We start from the raw sequence: 19,791 nt of genomic DNA, 5'->3' as shown, positions 1-19,791 counted from the left end.
CAGTGCAAGCTGTCTTTTTCCAAGCTGAAATGGTGGAGGAACTTGTGCCAGACACTTCAGAGTGGTTTGAAGTTTGGCTCTGCTTTGAAAAGAATTGGCTGCTTTTCCTCACGATGCTTTGCAAGTCATGATGGGTGGGAGGCAGGGAAGTAGGAATACAAGGATTTAAAAAGAGTAAATAATATTATGCAAAGTAGTTTAGGATCAAAGCTTTGTTTCTTGCCTGACCATTGAAAAGCTTCCATAATCCGTGAGTAGCAGGGACTGCTTTCAAAAATGACTTTAATTCTTTAGTTGAATTGTGCATTTTATGGACCGTAGGTGCATATTTTGAGAGACAACTGCAGTTTTGTGAGCTGGGTTACAAATCCTTAAAAATGAGCATGTTTTCCACAGCATCTGAATGTGCATTAAGAGGGTTCCAAATTCTTGAATTGAAATGGCATGGGATAGTAAAATAACAGTTTGGTGTTTTAGCTGGAATTATAGATGTTTGGAATTTTTGCTCAATTTAATTACTAAACAAGCTGTTAAATTGTTTATTCAAAACATACTATGCCTTATAATTAATTTAATGAAGAATTGTATATTAAAGGAGGTAAATCAAATTCTGTTATGTATGGTTTTTGTCAGGCTCTAAGACAATTATTGAATAACTAGAGATTTATTTTGAAGTAAAAAAATTCCTGCACCGTAGATGAATCATCCATTTTGAAAACATAATTAGTCAATATAAGAACTGAAACTTTATCCATGGATGGTTCATCAGTAATCAAGAGATAAAGATTATTCTTGTAGAAAAGATTTGGAGGAATGAGGAGAGGAGGCAAGAAATGTTACAATATTTTAATTCTAAAAAGATAGACCTGTTTTGCATGAAGTATTGAATTTCATTAATGCATTAATAAGTTATTTGATATATTTCAATTTCTTATAAAACAGAAAAAGTACCCTTAAAAAAAAAGTAGAATCATTTACCTGAATTGAGGATTTCATAAAGAGATGAAAATATAAATCACTGTGGTCTTCCTGCAGTTGTCAATTACCTTTTAAAAAGGGTTTGCATTAAATCAAAAAGAAAACAAAAAATAACTTTGTGAATACAACTTCAATTCTCAGGTACAGCACATTGCTTCTGGGCTGTTAAAAGAATGGACAAGAAACATATGAATTCAAACAAACAAAATGTTATTTACTAGAAGGATTTACAAAACAATAATTTCTTATAAACTTGAGAAAAATCATACTTTAACGGTGATCTGTATTTAAATGTGCAGCTAACTGTTTTCATTGTGCATTTCTCCTTAATGGATTAAAGTATTCTATGCTGAATAGTATGTGGTGGAAATAGATGTCCTGACAAAACTTTTTTTACATCAAGGCTTCAAAATTTCAACAAAGTTTAAACATTATTTAGATATAACAATTATTTTACAAAGACTACTTTTAACATGAGCAGGCCACCCACAGTGTTGACTAGAGAAAATGGCATGCAAGCCACCCAGCGAGACTGATGTAATTTTTTTCATCTTTGCTTAAAGTATAGTCACTAGACCAGATAATGTAGAAACTTCTACACGCAATGATCAAAAAGGCTAAAGCGGTTCCCCTTTTTTTTGTTTTATTTTGTTTTGGTTAATTAAAAGTAAGTCATAAGTTGAAAAATGCAAATATTCATATGCAGTGTAAGACTTCTCTACTGTAAATAAAATTGTATCATTCTGTGTTAGGAAACAATTTTTATTAGAAAATAGATGGCTTTTTAGTTTGGATAGAAAAGGTTTTAGGGCAATATTTAATGTATTTTTTTAAGAATATTCATAGATAGTATAGAGACTTAAATACATGAAACTGTTGACTAAGGCTTCATCCTGTGTGTGATGAAGCCAGTAAGAGTTTTAATACAATGTCAAGACGATTTGTATTCATTCTGTTACAGTGCCAGCTAGTTAGACGTTTTCAGTCATGACGTTGTCTTTGTCTTGACCATCGGTACTTTTAAGGGGCTCAAATATTGTCTATAATTTTTAAGACTTGACTTGGAAACATAAAACAAGTGTTTGCCAAACCCAGTGATAACTTTAGAAGCTCTGACATTAATTACCAAAATGTAATTATACTTATTTTAAAAGTGAAGCTTTCTATGATTTTTTTCTATATCCTGAGATGCATAATTTGGTTGTAAAATGTACATCTGGAGCCAAAGCAAACTATAAAATATCTGCAGCAAAGTTAAGCATTTGAAATAGGAAAGAGTGATTGTTTTTAATCGCACAGGGGTCTTACCACATTAAAATGCTAAGTGGTTCACTTTGAAATAGAATTTCAGCAGTTGTAAAATGTTAACACAGTTGAACAAAAAAGTATGAAAATCAGCAATAATTACTCATTTGCTCTAAAAAAACCTTGAATAACTCATTAAAATGAAGAAAATGTGTTTGTGATTTCAACTGATTACTTACTCTACTTTTTCTTACTGTCACCCTTTTTTGAAATAGGAGCCAGTAACACAGCAGATACCTTATTTCAAGAAGTGCTGGGTCGCAAGGACAAAGCTGATTCAACGAGAAACGCGCTTAATGTTCTCCAGCGCTTTAAATTTCTTTTCAATCTTCCCTTAAACATTGAAAGAAATATCCAGAAGGTATAACACTTTAAAAATAATTTTCTGTTTGCTGAAAGTAGCCTTTTGACATTAGTCTTTTTCTTGACCAATGTAAATGCTTGTTTGGTTTTTTTTTAAGGGCGATTATGATGTGGTTATTAATGACTACGAAAAAGCCAAGTCCCTCTTCGGAAAGACAGAGGTTCAAGTGTTCAAAAAATGTAAGATACAGGTTCTGTTATTTAATGGTTTTGGGGTTTTTTAGCTTAAAGGCTAAAAATCATATAAGAGACCAAAGAGCTTTATGTGGTTTTGATACAGATTTTCATCCATACAAATTATGGATTTATAGGAGCCAGTTACTCTAGGCAATATATCTGACAAGTTTTCTGAGTGAGGTATATACTACAAAATGTGGAATCACATCCAATTTTATTTATTTATCTAGGCTTGGTATTACTGGACATAAAAAAAGATTACAGCAATTAAAATGTGGCTTTGGGTGTCTTTCTCACATATTGTTAGAAAAACTTGAAAGTCTAATTCTCTGGTGTTATAAAACTGTCATGTATAGTATATTCAGATGTGGCTTTTTATAAAATGATTTATATTGATTTCCACATTAATTCCGGAAGTGTCTGATACCCTTGGAAAATAATGTAATTTTCGGTTCATGACACTGCTTAAGGACACATTGGATTTATTCCTGCTCTCTATTCCTAGATTATGCTGAAGTTGAAACCAGAATTGAAGCTTTACGTGAACTTCTGTTGGATAAGCTTCTTGAAACTCCATCAACATTGCATGATCAGAAACGTTATATAAGGTAATCATTTGCCTAGTGCCTTCGTCAGACATATGGTGTTAAATGTTTCCTAAATAGGGTAGTGACTAGTTTTACTATTGTTTAAATACTGATTTTAAAGCTGTGAGTGTTTTGAGAATTCATGATTATATAAGTAATGGCAATGGAATGGTACTGGATTGTTTACTGAAGGACTGAAAAACAGTTCTTGAATGAGAGTAATTTAATGCAGCATAATTGAGATTTGAATTTAATTTTTTGAATCTTTAAGGCATGTTGAGATTTTGTTGCATTCTCTAATAACACATATTGCAAGCTGTGTTTGAAATGACCAGTCCTAGTCTGCCTACCTCAAAATAGTTTTCTTATAACTTGTCTTACACTTCAGCTTGTCTTGACATTGAAATGGAATCGTCCTGAGCCAGATGACAGGGAGGCTTTAATCCAGACTGTCCTGTTGTTTGAAAGTGATATTAGCTCTTTTATTGCTCAGGCTAAACAATGAAGTTCCTTTGTATTTCATCAACATGAACCAGATGCCCAGTTTTCATTAACATTTACAGATTATCTGTTTTTCACAAAATTGATGTCTGTTGTAGGGCTGCTGAGAGGAGCTGATGTAGACTTCAAGCTTTCAGTCCTTGGTGCCAAACTTTAGAGTGCTCTGGAACATTTGATGGCTTTATTTAAAAACTTTTGAGATTTGGATGCTACCAGGACTGCTAGTGTGTCTTGACAATCTCAGTGTTTTTATCAGTTATCGTAAAAGAAGCAGACCAAATGTGTTGTGCAGGAAACATTTGTAAAATTCAGACACCTGCACAAGGTCTTGAGTGTTTTGTGTGTGCACCAGGCCCAAGTTGGTGTTGGTGTCTTGCGTCCCTTTGCATCATGTGAGTTTATGACTACAGTGACCTGTGTGCATTTATGTTGAGTGCTTCTCATTGTTCTGGGTGCTCTGTAAATATTGCCTATTCATTGGAATTGGTTTTTAAGATGAATAGTTCAGCGTTTTATGTCTGTGAAGGTGGCACTCGCTATTCCTTTTCTCTGTGACACTTGAAAACTTTAAAGAGCAGCTGCTTAACCTAAGCCAGGTCTTAGGACCTTTTCTAGTGGTTGTTTGAAAGACTTAAAGTTGCACATGAGCTTGATTTTGGTTTTGTGTTTGGGGTTTCTTGTGGGGTTTTTTTGTTGGTTCTGTTTTATTGATTCTCACTTGACTTTTTGGGGTTGGTTGTTTTAGTTGATTGTTTTTAAGGTGTTTTGTTTTCTAACCACTTGCCTTGAACTATTGAATCTTTAAAAATAACCCAGACTATGTTAAAGCAGACTATGTTAATGTAACCAGATGTATTCCATATGTAGAAGTATAATAAAGAAGAGCAGCGAGTGGATGAATGTGAAATAATTTAGTTCTAATGAATCAACAGAATCCTAGTCTACAAAACTGTTAAATTAGTTTCACTACTCTAAATATATGTGGGTATATTAATGTAAATTTTCTGAAGGCGAGGTATAAAGTAATTTTTTTTCAGGGGACTTCAGCAAAAATGAAACTAACAAAATCCAAATTGTAAAATAGTTTGCGTAAGTCCTGCTGGTTTTATGAGGGTTTTTTCTTCCTTGATACTCTTGTTTTGTATGCCTCTGAAGCTGAAGGCTGACCAATACCTGAAATACTGTCATTTTCTCTTTCAGATATTTAATGTTTATAATTAGGCTTCAGTTCATACTTTCCTCTTATTTTATTAGGGTATTCACATTGTTAATTATTTTATATTGTTCAGAAGTAGTTTACCATAGCACTTAGCATCCAAGTAGATGTGTGTATTTCAAGACCAGTGGTAATTCTTTTTTTACTTTTGTACCTAAGAAAAGACTAAAGTCCCCCATAACATTGAAAAGGACTTGAGCTCATAATTTATGAATGTCACCCTGTCAGAATGGTTAGTTGTATAATTTTCTCATCCATCCAACCAGTCCTACTTTGACAGTTTATTTTTTCTTCAAGTGCTGCAGACGTTTGTCAAAGAAGACAGAATTCAACACAATCCTAATTAACATTAGGTATTATAGTTGTAAAACAGCTTTTGTGAGGAAGTAAACATTCCCTGCGCTGCTTAAGATAATTTATCAGTATAGTTCACCTTAAGCAACTTAACTTGTTTTCTTCTGTCCTGAGTCTCATTAATGAAAGATATAACAGAGTGCCTCAAACAGTAGAGCAGCTACCACTTTTTGAAAATACTCTTTTGGAAATCCTGTTGTCAGATAGTCTTGAATGCCATACATGAGACTACATTCCTTTTGTGTTCTCTTCGAAATCACAACAGCTGGCTTCTAATACTCCTTTCTCCCTAAAGACAGACAGTATTTTGCTTCTGCAATTTAGAAGCCACAATCCCTTTTGTTATCTCTCCCCCTTCTTTTTTTTTCAGACTGTGCGTGGACAAAAAACCACCAGACCAAAATAAACAAAGAGACAACGCAGGAGCTTGATTTACATATGTTTGTGCATGCATGTGCTCAAATTAACGAGCTGCCAGAAATTAATTCCTTTTCTAATTACTTGTTAAGATTACATACATATAGTATCACTAGGAAGAAAAATACTGTATTTTATGTGCTTGAGATGCCATCACTGGTTTCCTTCAAATCTGGAGCACTAAACTGCAACCTTGCAGATAAAGTTTGGTTTCTTGCATACTTTACTAGAGACACAACTGAAAATACATATTAATATGATCTTAAAGGGTTTTTTATGTATTTCTTGGTGGAATTTTGCCTCATTAATTGAAGAAGGGAAAATGCAAACCTTCTGTTTGCAGTGAATGTGAGTGTATCTTAATACTATATTCTTGAATATTTAAAATTATGTAAAAAAATTAGTACATCTTTGGTTTGTTTTAATGAGACCTTCAGTGTGTCAAGTCAGAACTGTGATTTTTGGACTGGATTTTACAGATATCTTTCTGATCTTCATGCGCCTGGGGACCCAGCTTGGCAGTGCATTGGTGCTCAACATCAGTGGATTCTGCAGCTCATGCACAACTGCAAGGAGAGCTATGTTAAAGAACAGAAAGGCAAGGATACATTTTTATTTTACCTTTATATACATATATATGTGTATATATATACACATTGACATTTAGGAATTTGTCGTTGACTTTTATTTGAGACTAGTGTATAGAGGATATTTTAGGATTTCCCCATCAATTTAGATAGCTTTTTACAAAGCTGAATACTGACTTAATTTTTTTCTTTATTCTGCTATATTTCCTTTATTCTGTTATATTTTCTGTATTCTGCTAAACACAAAACAGCAGTTGGAGTTTTCTTTTTGCTTAATTTATAACTTTTAAGCTCTTTACATGGGAAAAGCATTAAATTTCAATCATTTATCCATGGTTTACTGTTCTCTTGAAACATTTCTTTGAGGTCATATCAAGTTGAATTGTTCAGTGAATCTGCTGGTTAGATTACTTTGTCACAAGATATTCTGTTAGTATATGGATACCCAGGACATTGGGGCACAGTGGAATAATGCTTAATTCCTTGCCATGTAGTGAATGATATTATGGAGTCCTCTTCTTTGTTGTTTGTGTGCAGTTTCAAAATTCAGATTGCACTGAATATGCGCAGATCTGTGAGGACAAAGGGGATATTTAGGCAAAGTTATTATTAAGACCAATATGAATACACTGTCTTTGACAACATTATTCCTTAAAGAAAAGTGTAGGTATGGCTTGCTGGTGTGGCTGCAGCTTAGCTACAAATTAACATGATCACTTCAGCCTACATATAAAAAGCCTTCCAGGAGGTGGAAGGTTGCTGGCCTGACATTTCTAGTACTAAAATCTGAAAACTGGATTTTCAAATTAGGAAATAGAAGCAGTGCCTTGTTTCTTAAGAAGTCTTACAGAGTTTGCTGCCAGTTCTGAAATGAATAGGCATATTGGAATCTGGCATCCCTTGGCTTATAGGTAACTCCCATGTTTAGTGTTAGTGCATGCATATCCCAAGCCAAATAAGGGGATTTTTTCTGAGAAACCACAACAGTTTTACTGAGTTGGAGCTGCTGTAGAAATGTGCTGTAAATTTTCTGCAGAGGCTTGAACTCTCTGTTGCACAGGTTGTGACATGAGGTGTGGAGTTCACGGGGTGCATCACTTGTGACAGCAGTGTCAGTAAGTTTTAGCTTAAAAGTGTGCACAGACCATTGTTGTTCCACTACATGGTGTGAAGTGCTGTGGAACTAGCTGGAATGCCACACTGTTTTTCCTGGTGTCTTGGTCAAAATTCAGAATGTTTCCAAACCCCCCAGATCTTCTTTCCTTGTCCAAAGCTCTCATGAGGCAGTACCATCAGCCTCACAACATTAAGTTATCAGGAGCAAACTCACTTGTGAAAAAACAGCCATGGTTAATAATTCTATGCTTGCTTCTTCTCTCACTTAAAAAAAATTGCATGGCCATTTTACAGCTTTTTAGCGAGACAAATAGAGACATACTTAGTGCATGATACTTTTTGTTTTAGTAGTCTATGTAATTTTTATATGAATGCTCCAATGAATGAGTGGAAAAAATGTCTTAATTCCCTTTTTTTTTTTTTGAAAAATCTCAACATGTTTGGTATTTTTCTTGCAACAAAACTGCTTACCTCAGCCATAATGTCAGAGGAGCAGTTATGATACAGCTTTGACTCACAGAAGAGGGAAGCTAAATAACTTGAATGCCCAGTGAATAAAAGTATAAATAGTTAATATTTTGTGCATGTATGAAAGAAATGCTAACAGCTCATCAAAATTCCAAACATTTTCTTCCAGCCTTCTGTGTGGTGTTCCACTGATTATAGCTTTTTGTACAGATTTTAAAATACTCAAGAATCAATCCTGGCTGATTGAATTTCTTGCTTAGTATCTAGTAGGACAAGGAAAGTTGCTGAACATGACTTGACTTTACATTGATGTTTAATTTTGACATACTCCAGGTAAGAAACAGAAAAAAGAGAATTCAGAAGGTTTGGTTAGAACTGCCTAGTAGAACAATGCTGGTTGTGATGAAGCATGGCATGCATTTTAATCTACTTTAATAGGTGTATGCTTTTCAAACAGGGAAGGTTTGGAGATTTGCTCAGTTTGGTTATGCAAGACTGTGGGATCTAATCAACTCAAACAAATTAGAAATGTTATTTATATGTTCATAAATTCATAAGCCATTTTAAGATAAAATGGTATTAAATTTTCCAACATGTAAGTCATCCACCTAACACATGCTTCAAAAAATACTTACTTCTTTGTTTATCGAGCATTTAGAGGATGAGATGGGTCATAAGACTGGTATTCTAATGAAAATAATAGGTTTCCATTGTTTCTAGCAGATGGCAGTTTTCCTATTATAAATGCTGAAACAAGGAGACAGCAATTGTAGCTCCACCTTGGGTATACCAGCTATTTCTGGCTATTCTCACCTTCATTCTTTTGCCAACTGAATCTGTGGGTTCAAACTGATTGAGTCAAAACTTTTCAGCATAGTAAACTTAAACCTCAGTAGCAGATTGTATCTGTTTTTACATTTCTGCAAAATTGTTCACCTTTCTGCTGAGCTTTTGCCAAAGTATTTTGCTACTATTTTATTGGTTTTGAAAAGAGAACTGTGCTCTGAGTCATTACGCATGACTTTTACTACTTTAAATAGGTTTGGAATTAGACAAAGTCTCTGCTTTTCTTACCTGGATATGGGTGGGGTTTTTTAAACCGTTAGACATTCTGGAAAGGATTTTTGCAGATGATTGTCCAACTCCAAATATTCTCAAAGAATTTATTTGCTGGCCACGATGTATTCAGGAAGGGAAGGCTTACACTGCAATTATTTGTTAAACAAGCTAAAACACAATCCTAAGTAAATTCAAGAACTTACTCCAAATTTAATCACTAGTATAAGTCAACACTGTATTATATGGGACAAAATTGTTCCAGTTGTCTCCACACAAGAAGGCGGACCCATTAGTCTTTACAGCTGCAATAATTTCATTTTCTTATATAGAAATAGCATCTTCTCCTGTTGTCTGTGAGAGGTTTTGACAAATCCAGGCCAATAATGGCAGTCAGAAAAAATCTCCAATACTGACAAGAAGTAAGACTAGTTTTCTACCTACTCTTTGGGGTCCTCACCTGATGATTGCCCTCTTGTTAATGACTTCCAAGGGTCTCCAAACTGAAGGACAAAAGTGAGCTAATTTATATGCCAAGGTGTTGGAATGTGCTATCAGAACTTTGTACATTCAAGATGTATTTAAATACATGTTTTATTTATTTAAATACATGTTTTGTTTTAGGTTGTTAATGATGTATGTATTTTTGATCTGAGTGTGAATCCCTCACTATATCACAGCAATTTTTTAAAAAACCTCTTGGCTTGTGTATTACCAGAGATGAACTTCATTTTGTAAAAAATACTCAATAATTGTGATTATCTCATAGATGTGCAAAGTATCATTTAGTATCATATCATATCTTGGTGCAGTCTCTGATGAAACCTGAAGGAAGAAACTGTGGCAAGTTTATATGACTGTAATGATCTTGGAATTCTTTCTCATATTTTATTTCAGGGATCAGCAGAAATCCTGTGTGATACTGTCTGTTTCCAGTTAATCCAACTTGTGTTAATATTATTTCCAAAAACTGAAAGAGCATATCCAGCTGTGCTAAGCTTTGTCGAATGATTTGGCATTGTGACTTAAGAAGCTGACAACTGCCAACAGCTAATTGTTTAATTGAATCTTTCCTTTGATTTCAATAGACATTGATCATCTATATATAAGCTGATCATTAGTTAATTGGTTGCATTTATTTCAATGGGTACAAGTAGGACAGGGAATTCTCTCAAGTCCTGTGTATGAAGTACTTCACAGCAGCATTTTGGAGTCTATTATTTTCCTTGAGGAATAACTCTGTATGTGTATGGATGTAGTGTTTCCCCTCAGTCTAAACAACCCTGTTGGTTTGCTGATTAATGTTGCATTGTGTAGATTAATGTTTCATTATGTGCTAAGATATGGCTGTTGTTACTCACCCATCATTGCCTTTAGCCTCTCTGTTTCTTGCTATGGCAGACCTTCCTCATTTGTGGGGCAAAAAAAAAAAAAAAATGCAGGCATAGGATATTCGTATTATGACAAACTGCCTGACTCCAAGCCCACATGTTTTAAGGAGTGAGTGAAAGTGCAGACAAGACAGCAGATCACAATTCCTCCTGTGCTGAAGTACAAGTAGCCAGGACAAAGAGACCAAACAGCATTGCCAAAGGCATAGTGAGGCAGTAGAGGGAATGCCCGAATCATTAAGCTCCCATTCTCCTGTCTATTAAGGCGTTCTCCTGCTTCTCTGATGGTCAGATTCTTTCATTAAAGGTGCAGCTGTAGATGTGCGACCCATGTGCAATTGACTAGAGCTTATGTAGTAGTGCTTGTAAATATATACATTTATTTATTTATATACATTTATTTATTTATATACATTTATTGCATTAAATAGAAAACTTAAAATGCTATCTGCCTTAATTGTAGAATAGGCAGTTGTGCTCCTTTGGTGTTTTAGAAACTTTTTTTAATGGTTATGAAGTTTTCCTGAAGCATAGATGAATTAGTGTTATCTGTCTAGTCGTATCCCATTTTTCTGTCCACTGGGAGAACTTGAAGTAGGTAAAGCCAGTTTGCTGCTGTTACTTAGTATGTAGATATGTTAAGGAGATGCATGAGACAGAAGAAAATGGAAAAAGAGTGTTTTTTCAAGCCATGAATATAAAGGTTATAATGGAAGAGCATGCTCACCCAAAAGAGTATATTAGATCTCTAGGAAGAAATATTTGAATGGTAAACTGAATTGTGCTGCTGTTTTATGCCTTGTATTGGCTAAAGCCCAAATTGCTGCGTTTGACCTATGATCTTATGATTTGTAGACATCTAGGGACATTCAGATCTGGTACCTGGATGCTAAATGGTTTCCTTCAGTTAAGATTTTACATATTTTTAAATTGCAACTATACTTGGCAATTTATTATTAAATCATAATTGTAGTTTTTCACTGTGGTTTATGCTTCCCAGATTTGTTAGAGTGCAGGAAACATGAAGAACATAATGACATAAAATGACATGAAAATAAATGTAAATAAATGAGGTTTAATTTAAAATTTTCCTGAGGCACTGGGCAGATAGCCAAAAGGAGTTAAGCAATGGGATTCTTAATGCAAGTATAAGGGATAGAAGCTGTGGAATTTAAGACTGTTTTCTGTGTGGCCAGTGGTTATTTGCTTAGACTTTAATAGTGGCTTAGTACGTTTCATGATCCTCTGAACTAAAATGGGTATGGACTGCCATTCAGTTATCATTAAACTGGCTGAGAAATCTTTAATTTCTTCACAGGTTGTTGCAAACTTTGTCAAGTCTCACTCCTCAAATTCTTATTAAAACTACTTTTGCCAATACCTTTGATAGTGATTCTTTGAGTGACCTAAATCACTCATCTGTGATCAAATCTTTGAGATTTCATGTAGTATTATTGAAAAAAAGCTACCTGTTAATAGCTAACCTGATTAGAAACTAAAGCTGTAAATGGAAACACTGACATGGTTGTAGTGTGATCTTCCTGCTGCCCTTTGGTTTGCAAAATATACGGTACACAACCTATTAAAGTTCCCAATGTGGAGCCAGCTCTCCAACAAGAGTATGATAGTATAGTCACTGTGATTTTTTATTAATATAATTTTTTTTAGTTCATATTGTAAAAAAATACATTTTTTGCAGCACTGAGTATGATGCTCAGCTCTCCAGATATAAAAAATTCTGCAGGGTTTTTCTGTGCCAGAGTAACAGCAGCTGTACTTGGTGTGAAGGAGAGAAATGGATGCTCAGACCATGTTGCTCTTTTTTTCTGCGCCACACTGAGATTCTATTCACCTTGCAATGAATGATCCATCTTTGTTAGATCAGACAGGCCAGCAAGGCTTGTGTCAAAAGGGCCTTTTCAATTTGTTATCCTAGCAGCTGGTTCTCTTCCATTGCCTTTGCTTACTGTACATCTGGAAGAAGAATTCTTGCAGCTGGGAGCCATTTCATGTCTAAACCACATCCCCTGTCCATAGCAGAAATACCCTTTTGACAGCAGATGTCAAGCAAACCCTTAATGGGTTATTAATTAAAAAAAAAAAAAAAAAGTGAGAGAGAATAAAAATTGATCAGTACAAAAATGGATAGCCAGATTCATTTTCCTCCTTTACTGCCTCTATTTGTATGTTTGCTGTAATTTAGAAATTTTAGTAGAATCCAACATGTTCAGAAGTTCAGGGGGCACTCTTATTTTATGTAATACTTTAAATATTATTAAAGTACTATAAAGAGATTAACTGTTGGGATTAACAAACAACACAGGTAAAACCAAAATTTTAAAGATTGTTATGAATGAAGATCGATTGAAACTCTTCAGTGGCCAGAATTTTACCTTTGTGTCTGCTCCAGTCTTCAGTACCTTTTCAGGCGTAAAAGTGAGTTTTTCCAAAAGTGCTGATGATCTTAATGTCTGTTGCAGCTTGTAAAATGAAGTAATTCTTATTTATCTGCTGAACTTGAATGCTTGGCTCTTGTTTCAGAACTTTTTGGTCTGAAGGGCTGACAATAAGTCATATCCTTAGGCTGTGAAATACTTAGAACAGCACTAGAATAGGCCCAGTTACCCTTTTTGTAGTAAACTGAAAAACACTTTCATTATAAACACATTTACAGTAATGAAGACTAGCTTTAAGACTTAAAAAAGCATTCATTTTTAAATATCTCCCAAAAACATTTTTTCTATCAATTTTAATTTTCCATGCCCATCTCTTTTATAGAAAAACAATCTGTTTTCTTCTTGATCAATATGAAATGTACAGTGAGAAAGAAAAAGTACTTAAGGAAAAGAATAAAATGCTAATCATCTGCTGAATAATAAGAATAATATAAGAATAAATACTATTCATCTGCTGAGCAGGTTAATTTCTCAGCAGTTTCTCCTGCTTGCCTAATTTCTTGCCTAGACAAATGGAAATTCTCACCGCGGTGTCCTTGAAAGGAATCTTATCCTGGTTGTGTCGGTGCGGGTTCCAGGCACTGTGTGTTTGGTCAACAAGCAACAGTGGGTGGTCAGGCTGTAGCACAGGACAAGGGCCCGCTGTGCACAGGAAAAAGTGTTCAAAGGTGTTTGAGGCTGGTGAGGAAGTCTGCCGCCCTTCAGAGAGTCAGGAGGCTGTAGATCAGCCTTCCCTTGCTATTGTAGCCTGTGAGAAAATCCACTGTGAGGTACATAATGGGTGAGAAAACACAGTAGCTGCATTCACCTGGTTGCACATCTTGTAAGGTCTTTTTTTTTTTTAATTAATCTTGCTCATATACATAATGTATGTGTTGTATGTACACGTAGGTGTTGTATATGAGCAAGTCTGTGTCATGACTGACATTTGACTTAATGTGGAAAATCTCACTGAAAAATTACTTAACCTAAGGCTGGTCACTTGTTAACAATTTTCTTTGCCGCTGAAGGAATTACTGGCACAATATTAATCCCCTGATCACCAGTAGCTTTTATAGAAGTCTTTTCCTTTACTGGAAGTCATGTAATTGATGGACTGGGCTGGCAGATTTGCAGAGTAGCTGTGGCTGGATTATCGAGGGAGGCGAGAGATGTGTGACTCCTTCAAGAAACCTCTGGCTGCCAGACCTCAGAGTGGGGAAGAAACCCAGGCAGTTGTGGAGCAGTGGATATTGCAGAACAATTTTTACACTCAGTTTGTTAATAATTTAGGAATATGAAGGTAAAGCAGCTTTTAAAATTTTAAATCATTGACTGGTTTGCATATCATGGAAAAATTTATTTTAGGCAAATTTCATGTCAGTTGTCTTTTTAGTGGAGGTTGTAATGCACTGCTTGCCAAGAGCTTGCACGTAACAATCCAAAAAATGGGGTCAAGCTTTGTACTGTACTGTTTGTTTGGTACTGTAGGAACCTATAGTATGATAAACCTGCAGTTAGGGGTCAGCGCAGGTGGCTTTTGATTTACAGAAAGTCAGGGAAATAATACCAAAAAGAATTGTACTTTTACTGTGTTCTTTAGATTCTTATTTTGGCGAGATCTTACTGCACTAGAACAGAAGAGGAGTGAACAAAACCACTGAAATATTTTTATTTCACATAGCCTCTGAATGCACACCTTCAAAATATCTGTGCGCAAAAAGTTTAAACCTACTAAAATCCTTTAAAAAATAAAATTAAAGCAGTACTGAGAGCCCTAAAACTTCATATTTGATCCTCTCATGATTATATAGTTGTAAATGTAATAACCCGTTAATTATACTTCTGTTTTTTCATTACTGCTGCGTAGAAGAAGAGAATGTAGTACTTTTTTTTTTTTCCAAATAAAGTGCAAAATTTCCTTGGTTAAATATACACTTGGTACTGGAGTCACTCACAGATAATGCCCCGTGTAGATGCTGTATTTTGGGAAAAAAAGTACTTTTGTAGCTTCAAAGATGCAGTGTTTTAAAAGCAAATGCATTTTTTAAAAGTAAAGATCTACCGGGAATATTTTTTCATGTTGTTTATGCTTCTTGAAACCTGTTAGCACAGTAAAAAGTTAATTTCTCAAAACTTTGAATTGTTGCTGTCCTACATTCAGGATCTAAGAATGTAAAAATAGTACACAAATCAAATGCCGAGTGGGCAGTAAATTAGTATTTGGTTAGTTTATTTAGGTTTATAAATATTATTGTCTGCAGTCCATACTACTATTAATTCATTGTATTGCATTACGCTGCTAAATTTAAGCTGCTGGCTCCAGAGAGGGAACGAGTTGGGATAGAAGAAAAATTGTTTGTAAGTTAGCTCTCAGTGTTTTGTACAAGATTTATGTGTTAGTGTGCAGTCTTCAAGCGCTATCTTCTGGTAGGGTGAGAGCAAGATCAGCTTTGCTAATGTAGTCCAGATGTTTATTAGTCCTGAGGGTATATGTGCTGTTGTAGTTCCCTGCTGCTGTGTTATACTTGCTTGTAATGCTAGACAACCAATTAAGAAATTAGTTCATGTTAAACTTTCTTTTCCTGGTATGCCAGCAAACTGATGATGTGGTTTTTTCTTGTGGAACAAGAGAGTATTCTTTACATGTTTTCTGTTACATGGTGAATATGTAAACCATTCGGGCTGCATGGGCTTAGTGCACCAGCAGCAATGCAGTTACGTCGAGCAAGTGGTTTTAATTGAGCTAATTCACATTAAGGTGTTTTGGTAAGTGTCTGTTTTTCTTAATTCTGAGGTTTAATTGGCACTGTCATATTTAGACACCATCTGTTTACAAGACATTCCTTATATTAACACGCTGTCTGAAATCTGAGAACTTAAATTCTATGCAGAGAATCAGAATTTTTTTTTGTTGTACTTTTTGTGAAAATAACGCTGCCACACTCCTGCTGGTGTTTTTTTATTTTTTAATAAAATATGTTTTAAATATCAATGCCTGTGACAATTTTGACTTAGCCTTCTTGACGTACTTTCTTTTTTTTTCCAAATAAAGTGCAAATATGTTCAGTCTCACTCAAATGTTCCTGAAATCCCAGGAATTATGTGAGACACTTAAATTTTCTCAGGGTCTTCTACAATTTTCTTTTTATTCAGTGTAGAATTTCTGTAAGATAATGAATTTTTTTTATTTTTTTTTATCTGAAGAGGAATTAATTTGTTTTGCTTTTACTTAATTCTGTAAGATGGCTGGGTTGTTTTCCTGGATGCTGATTACTGCAGAGCTTTGGTTTTTTGCTTTCTCATTATTGTGCATTTTTAGTTCTTTCTAAAAAAGAAAAATCTTTCCACAAATTCTTGTTCAAACTCTTGAACAAGATCTACAGACTGTAGATCTTGTCTGTGATGACAGTGGCTAATACACTTAAATTACTGCAGCAGATTCTATGTTGCTGAAAACTCATCTGTTTTAAAGCTGTCATAAAGATGAGTTGTGTTTTGTAGGTGGTGTAGGAGTTATACAATGAACAGAATCATAGCACAGCCTAAAGACAGGAAGGCTGAGTTCACAGAGCATAGTTAATACAGTGTATCAATCACAATTGTGAATGATGAAGCAAATTGGATCTGTTTACTTATGTGTCTTATACTATGAACAGTAAGATGATGAGTGGAAGAACCGACAGCTATTTTGGTGAAGATAATGCTGCCGTGAAAGACCATAGGAAATTTCTTTGAAACCCTTTAAGGGATTATAAAAGAACTTTCAAAATGAAAACCCAATACTGTCACCTATTGGAAGTTTGTGATAAGTTTCACAATACTTTATATTGCTCTTTAAGCCCCATCCGTTGAAGTAAACGGATTAGGTGTATCTTTTCTGCCATGCTGCTCTGTCACTCGAATAAATGTGCTTTGAATAGTTTCGCTTTGTGTTACTCCTGAATCTGAGTATTTCAGTGTTACAGCCGGTGGTCGTCCTCTGTGACTTCCTGTTATTTTAAGTGAATGTGGGTATCAATGGAAAAGAGCAACAGTATAACCTCAAATGCTGGGAGTTCTCGCTACAAAATTCAGGATTAATTACCAGGGGCAGTTTCGTCTCAGTATAAGAAAATATTTTTTTGCATTGAGAACAATCAATCACTGAAGTAAGCTCCCCAGTGATGTTGTAAAGCTGCCATCACTGGAAGTTTTCAACATTGAACTGGACAGAGTGCTAGATAATCTCACCCCGGCTCCCTTTCCCATGAAAGGTTGGACTAAATGGTTTTCTGAGATACTTTCCAACCTGGGATGTTCCATAATTCTGGGAATTTTGATTGATTTAAGTTTATTTGTTGCAGCTCAGTTGAGCAATGCTGAAGTAATTTTTGATGACTGCTTTCAGAAATGTCTCTATAAGGCGAAATGCATAAAGCGGCAATTTAGACTTTTAAAAAGTTATTGGTAGTGTCACAGTACATTAAAAAATTATCATAATCCTCTTATTCTTCTTATATGGTTGTTTTTCAAAATACATGTTAGACTCCAAGTATCTACCTCCATCAGATTAGATCCTCACTTAGACTTATGAATAGTAACCTACATGTGGACAGGCACCCAAAATAAAAAATAATTGTTTGATACTGGAAAATATTTTGTGGGTTTGTAGTTATTTATAGATAAGGACATTTACAAAGGAAAGGTCCCATTAGTTCATCTACTTCCTGATGGGTGGATTCTCTCTGCCTGAACTTCGTAGAGGCAAAACAGCTAATAGTTGAACACTCTGCCTTTAACTGCTTCAGCTAGACAGAAAAGAAACTTTTGCTGTTGAAAAGTATATGTAGGACATACCCCAGAAAAAAAAAGCATGGGCAGTGTCACTAATGGCATAAATACATTTTTATCCATGGATTTCAAGGAACTTGTTAATTTACTTGTTAACTGCAGGGCATTAATTACAAACAGGGAAAGATACAGTCCAAAGAATGCCATTTTCCCCGTGGTACTTGTGGTTTTGGCTTTGCTACAGGAGTCAGTAGTGGTGGTTTTGAATAGCAATGATACAGATGAACAAAGAATCTAAATAAAGCAAGATTAAGAATGTTTTTATAAGATAACATTTTTATCACTGAATTAAATTAGAATTCCACATGCAGCATGCACTTTCATGTCGACTGATGTGCAAAATTATTCTAACTTCTGGCTTTTTTCCCCTTTCCCCAGGCAACGCTTTGCTCCACAGCCCCATGCTGGACCTGGACAGCGATGTGCGTCCATCGCCGATCGGCCATCTCAGTCAAACTGCTTCCCTAAAAAGGGGCAGCAGCTTTCAGTCTGGCCGTGATGATGGTAGGCATCTGTTCTATTTGAAATAAAAAAAGCTGCGGGCCCCACTGTCCACTGTGTGGTGTAGTCAAAATGCCCAAACAAAAACCCACATACTGTGTGTTTGGTTTTGATTGCTATGAAATACAGTTCGTTCTTCTTATACACCATTGTTGCTTACTGAAGAAGTCCTCCATGTTCTCTGCAAGCAAAGAGCTGTTCATAAAATTCAAGTTCAAAGTTTGCTTCTTAGAATGTAGTTAAAGTAATAAAAGTATTTTTTCTACAAGACCAGATATTTTCTCTTGCATGCATGGCCACCTACTGCCTACTACATTTTGTTTGTTATACCTTTTGTGTGTGTTTGCTAAGATGGTTCTCCTTGCAATTGCACCTTCTATGACTTCACATATCTGACTCACTGATTCTTTAAACCCAAAAAGGGAAATAAAATGTTAGTCTAAGCTCAAGCAGTCTGACTATCCACAATCAACTGAGGCCTTCTGTGTGTCATCAATACCCTTGTCCAAACAACTTCTCAGGAATCTTTCAGTGGTGACATCACAGGAGACAGAAACCATGCTTTTCACAGAATAGATCATTCCTTACTGAAATAGCTGTCTTACTGTTACCCTTGTCATTTCTTAGCCTAAAGCCTTGCATGGAGATGATTAAAAAGTGTTACAAAGCAAAACACTAAATTGCTGGTTCTTTTTGAATGCCATCCACTAACAATATGAGTGCTACACTTAATGTAGCAAGCAACACCCAAAATCCAGTTTATTTTTAAGTTGTTTGAATTCTTTTGCATGAGCAGGGACTCAATTGCATATATGGCTGACAATTCCACTTCAGTTATTTTGCTTTTAGTTACGGATCTGTTACCTTTTACAAACTAAAAAAGGTTAAATTTCAGCATGTTTTGCATATTCTGTAGACACCAATTTATACCAAGATTCAAAGGAAAACTGTAGAATAGGAGCACTTTAATAATCCATCCCAATAATAATTGTCTCTGAGTTGAGTTCCTTGGTACTTAGGTGCACATGACCACTGATAGCTCTGCCATCCTTGTTCTTCTTTGAGTGGAGAGACAAAGCAAACCTACAATTTAGGATGCCTGTGCAAGAGCTGCCATTCCAAAAGTGCTGTGATGTGTTCTGTCTTCAGCTTGTTTGTGGACCTTTTTAGTTTTTGGTAAATTTGGGGAATGGCATCTCTGGACTTTTTTTGTGATCTGGTGTGTTTAGGGGTTTTTTTCTCCAATATGTTTGACAGTGATTGTCCAAGATATTGGTTAAAGAAATTACTACAAATTCAAAATTGCAGCATTCAAATAACATTCAGCTCTTGCTTGAGCATATGTTCATGAGAATATGTAAACAATAGACAATAGCTCTAGTTTCCTCTTTAGAATGGTATAGCAGAGATTATAATAAAATCAATAGAATAAAATATAGATTGGAGCTTTCTCTAGTAACAAAGTAAAAATATCCTGAATTTATGACCATAACCTCTTGATATGAT

General features: G+C 35.1%; 1 protein-coding gene across 6 annotated transcripts in view; it reads left to right on the top strand.

Annotated features, from left to right (window-relative positions):
- Positions 1-19,791, top strand: part of EXOC2 (exocyst complex component 2) — a 127,182-nt gene that overhangs the window by 47,734 nt on the left and 59,657 nt on the right. For all 6 annotated transcript variants that reach the window (XM_064426149.1, XM_064426158.1, XM_064426179.1 and 3 more), the window contains 5 exons: positions 2,499-2,644; positions 2,745-2,826; positions 3,329-3,431; positions 6,378-6,496; positions 18,163-18,288. In XM_064426149.1, coding sequence (XP_064282219.1) covers positions 2,499-2,644; positions 2,745-2,826; positions 3,329-3,431; positions 6,378-6,496; positions 18,163-18,288 — 576 coding nt within the window. The remainder of the gene's footprint in view (positions 1-2,498; positions 2,645-2,744; positions 2,827-3,328; positions 3,432-6,377; positions 6,497-18,162; positions 18,289-19,791) is intronic.

The sequence above is a fragment of the Passer domesticus genome, chromosome 1 (genome assembly GCF_036417665.1).
Source record: "Passer domesticus isolate bPasDom1 chromosome 1, bPasDom1.hap1, whole genome shotgun sequence".
In the NCBI taxonomy this organism is placed as follows: Eukaryota; Metazoa; Chordata; class Aves; order Passeriformes; family Passeridae; genus Passer; species Passer domesticus.
The sequence above is the reverse complement of the archived record's forward strand: the minus strand, read 5'-3'. Positions and strand labels throughout refer to the sequence as shown.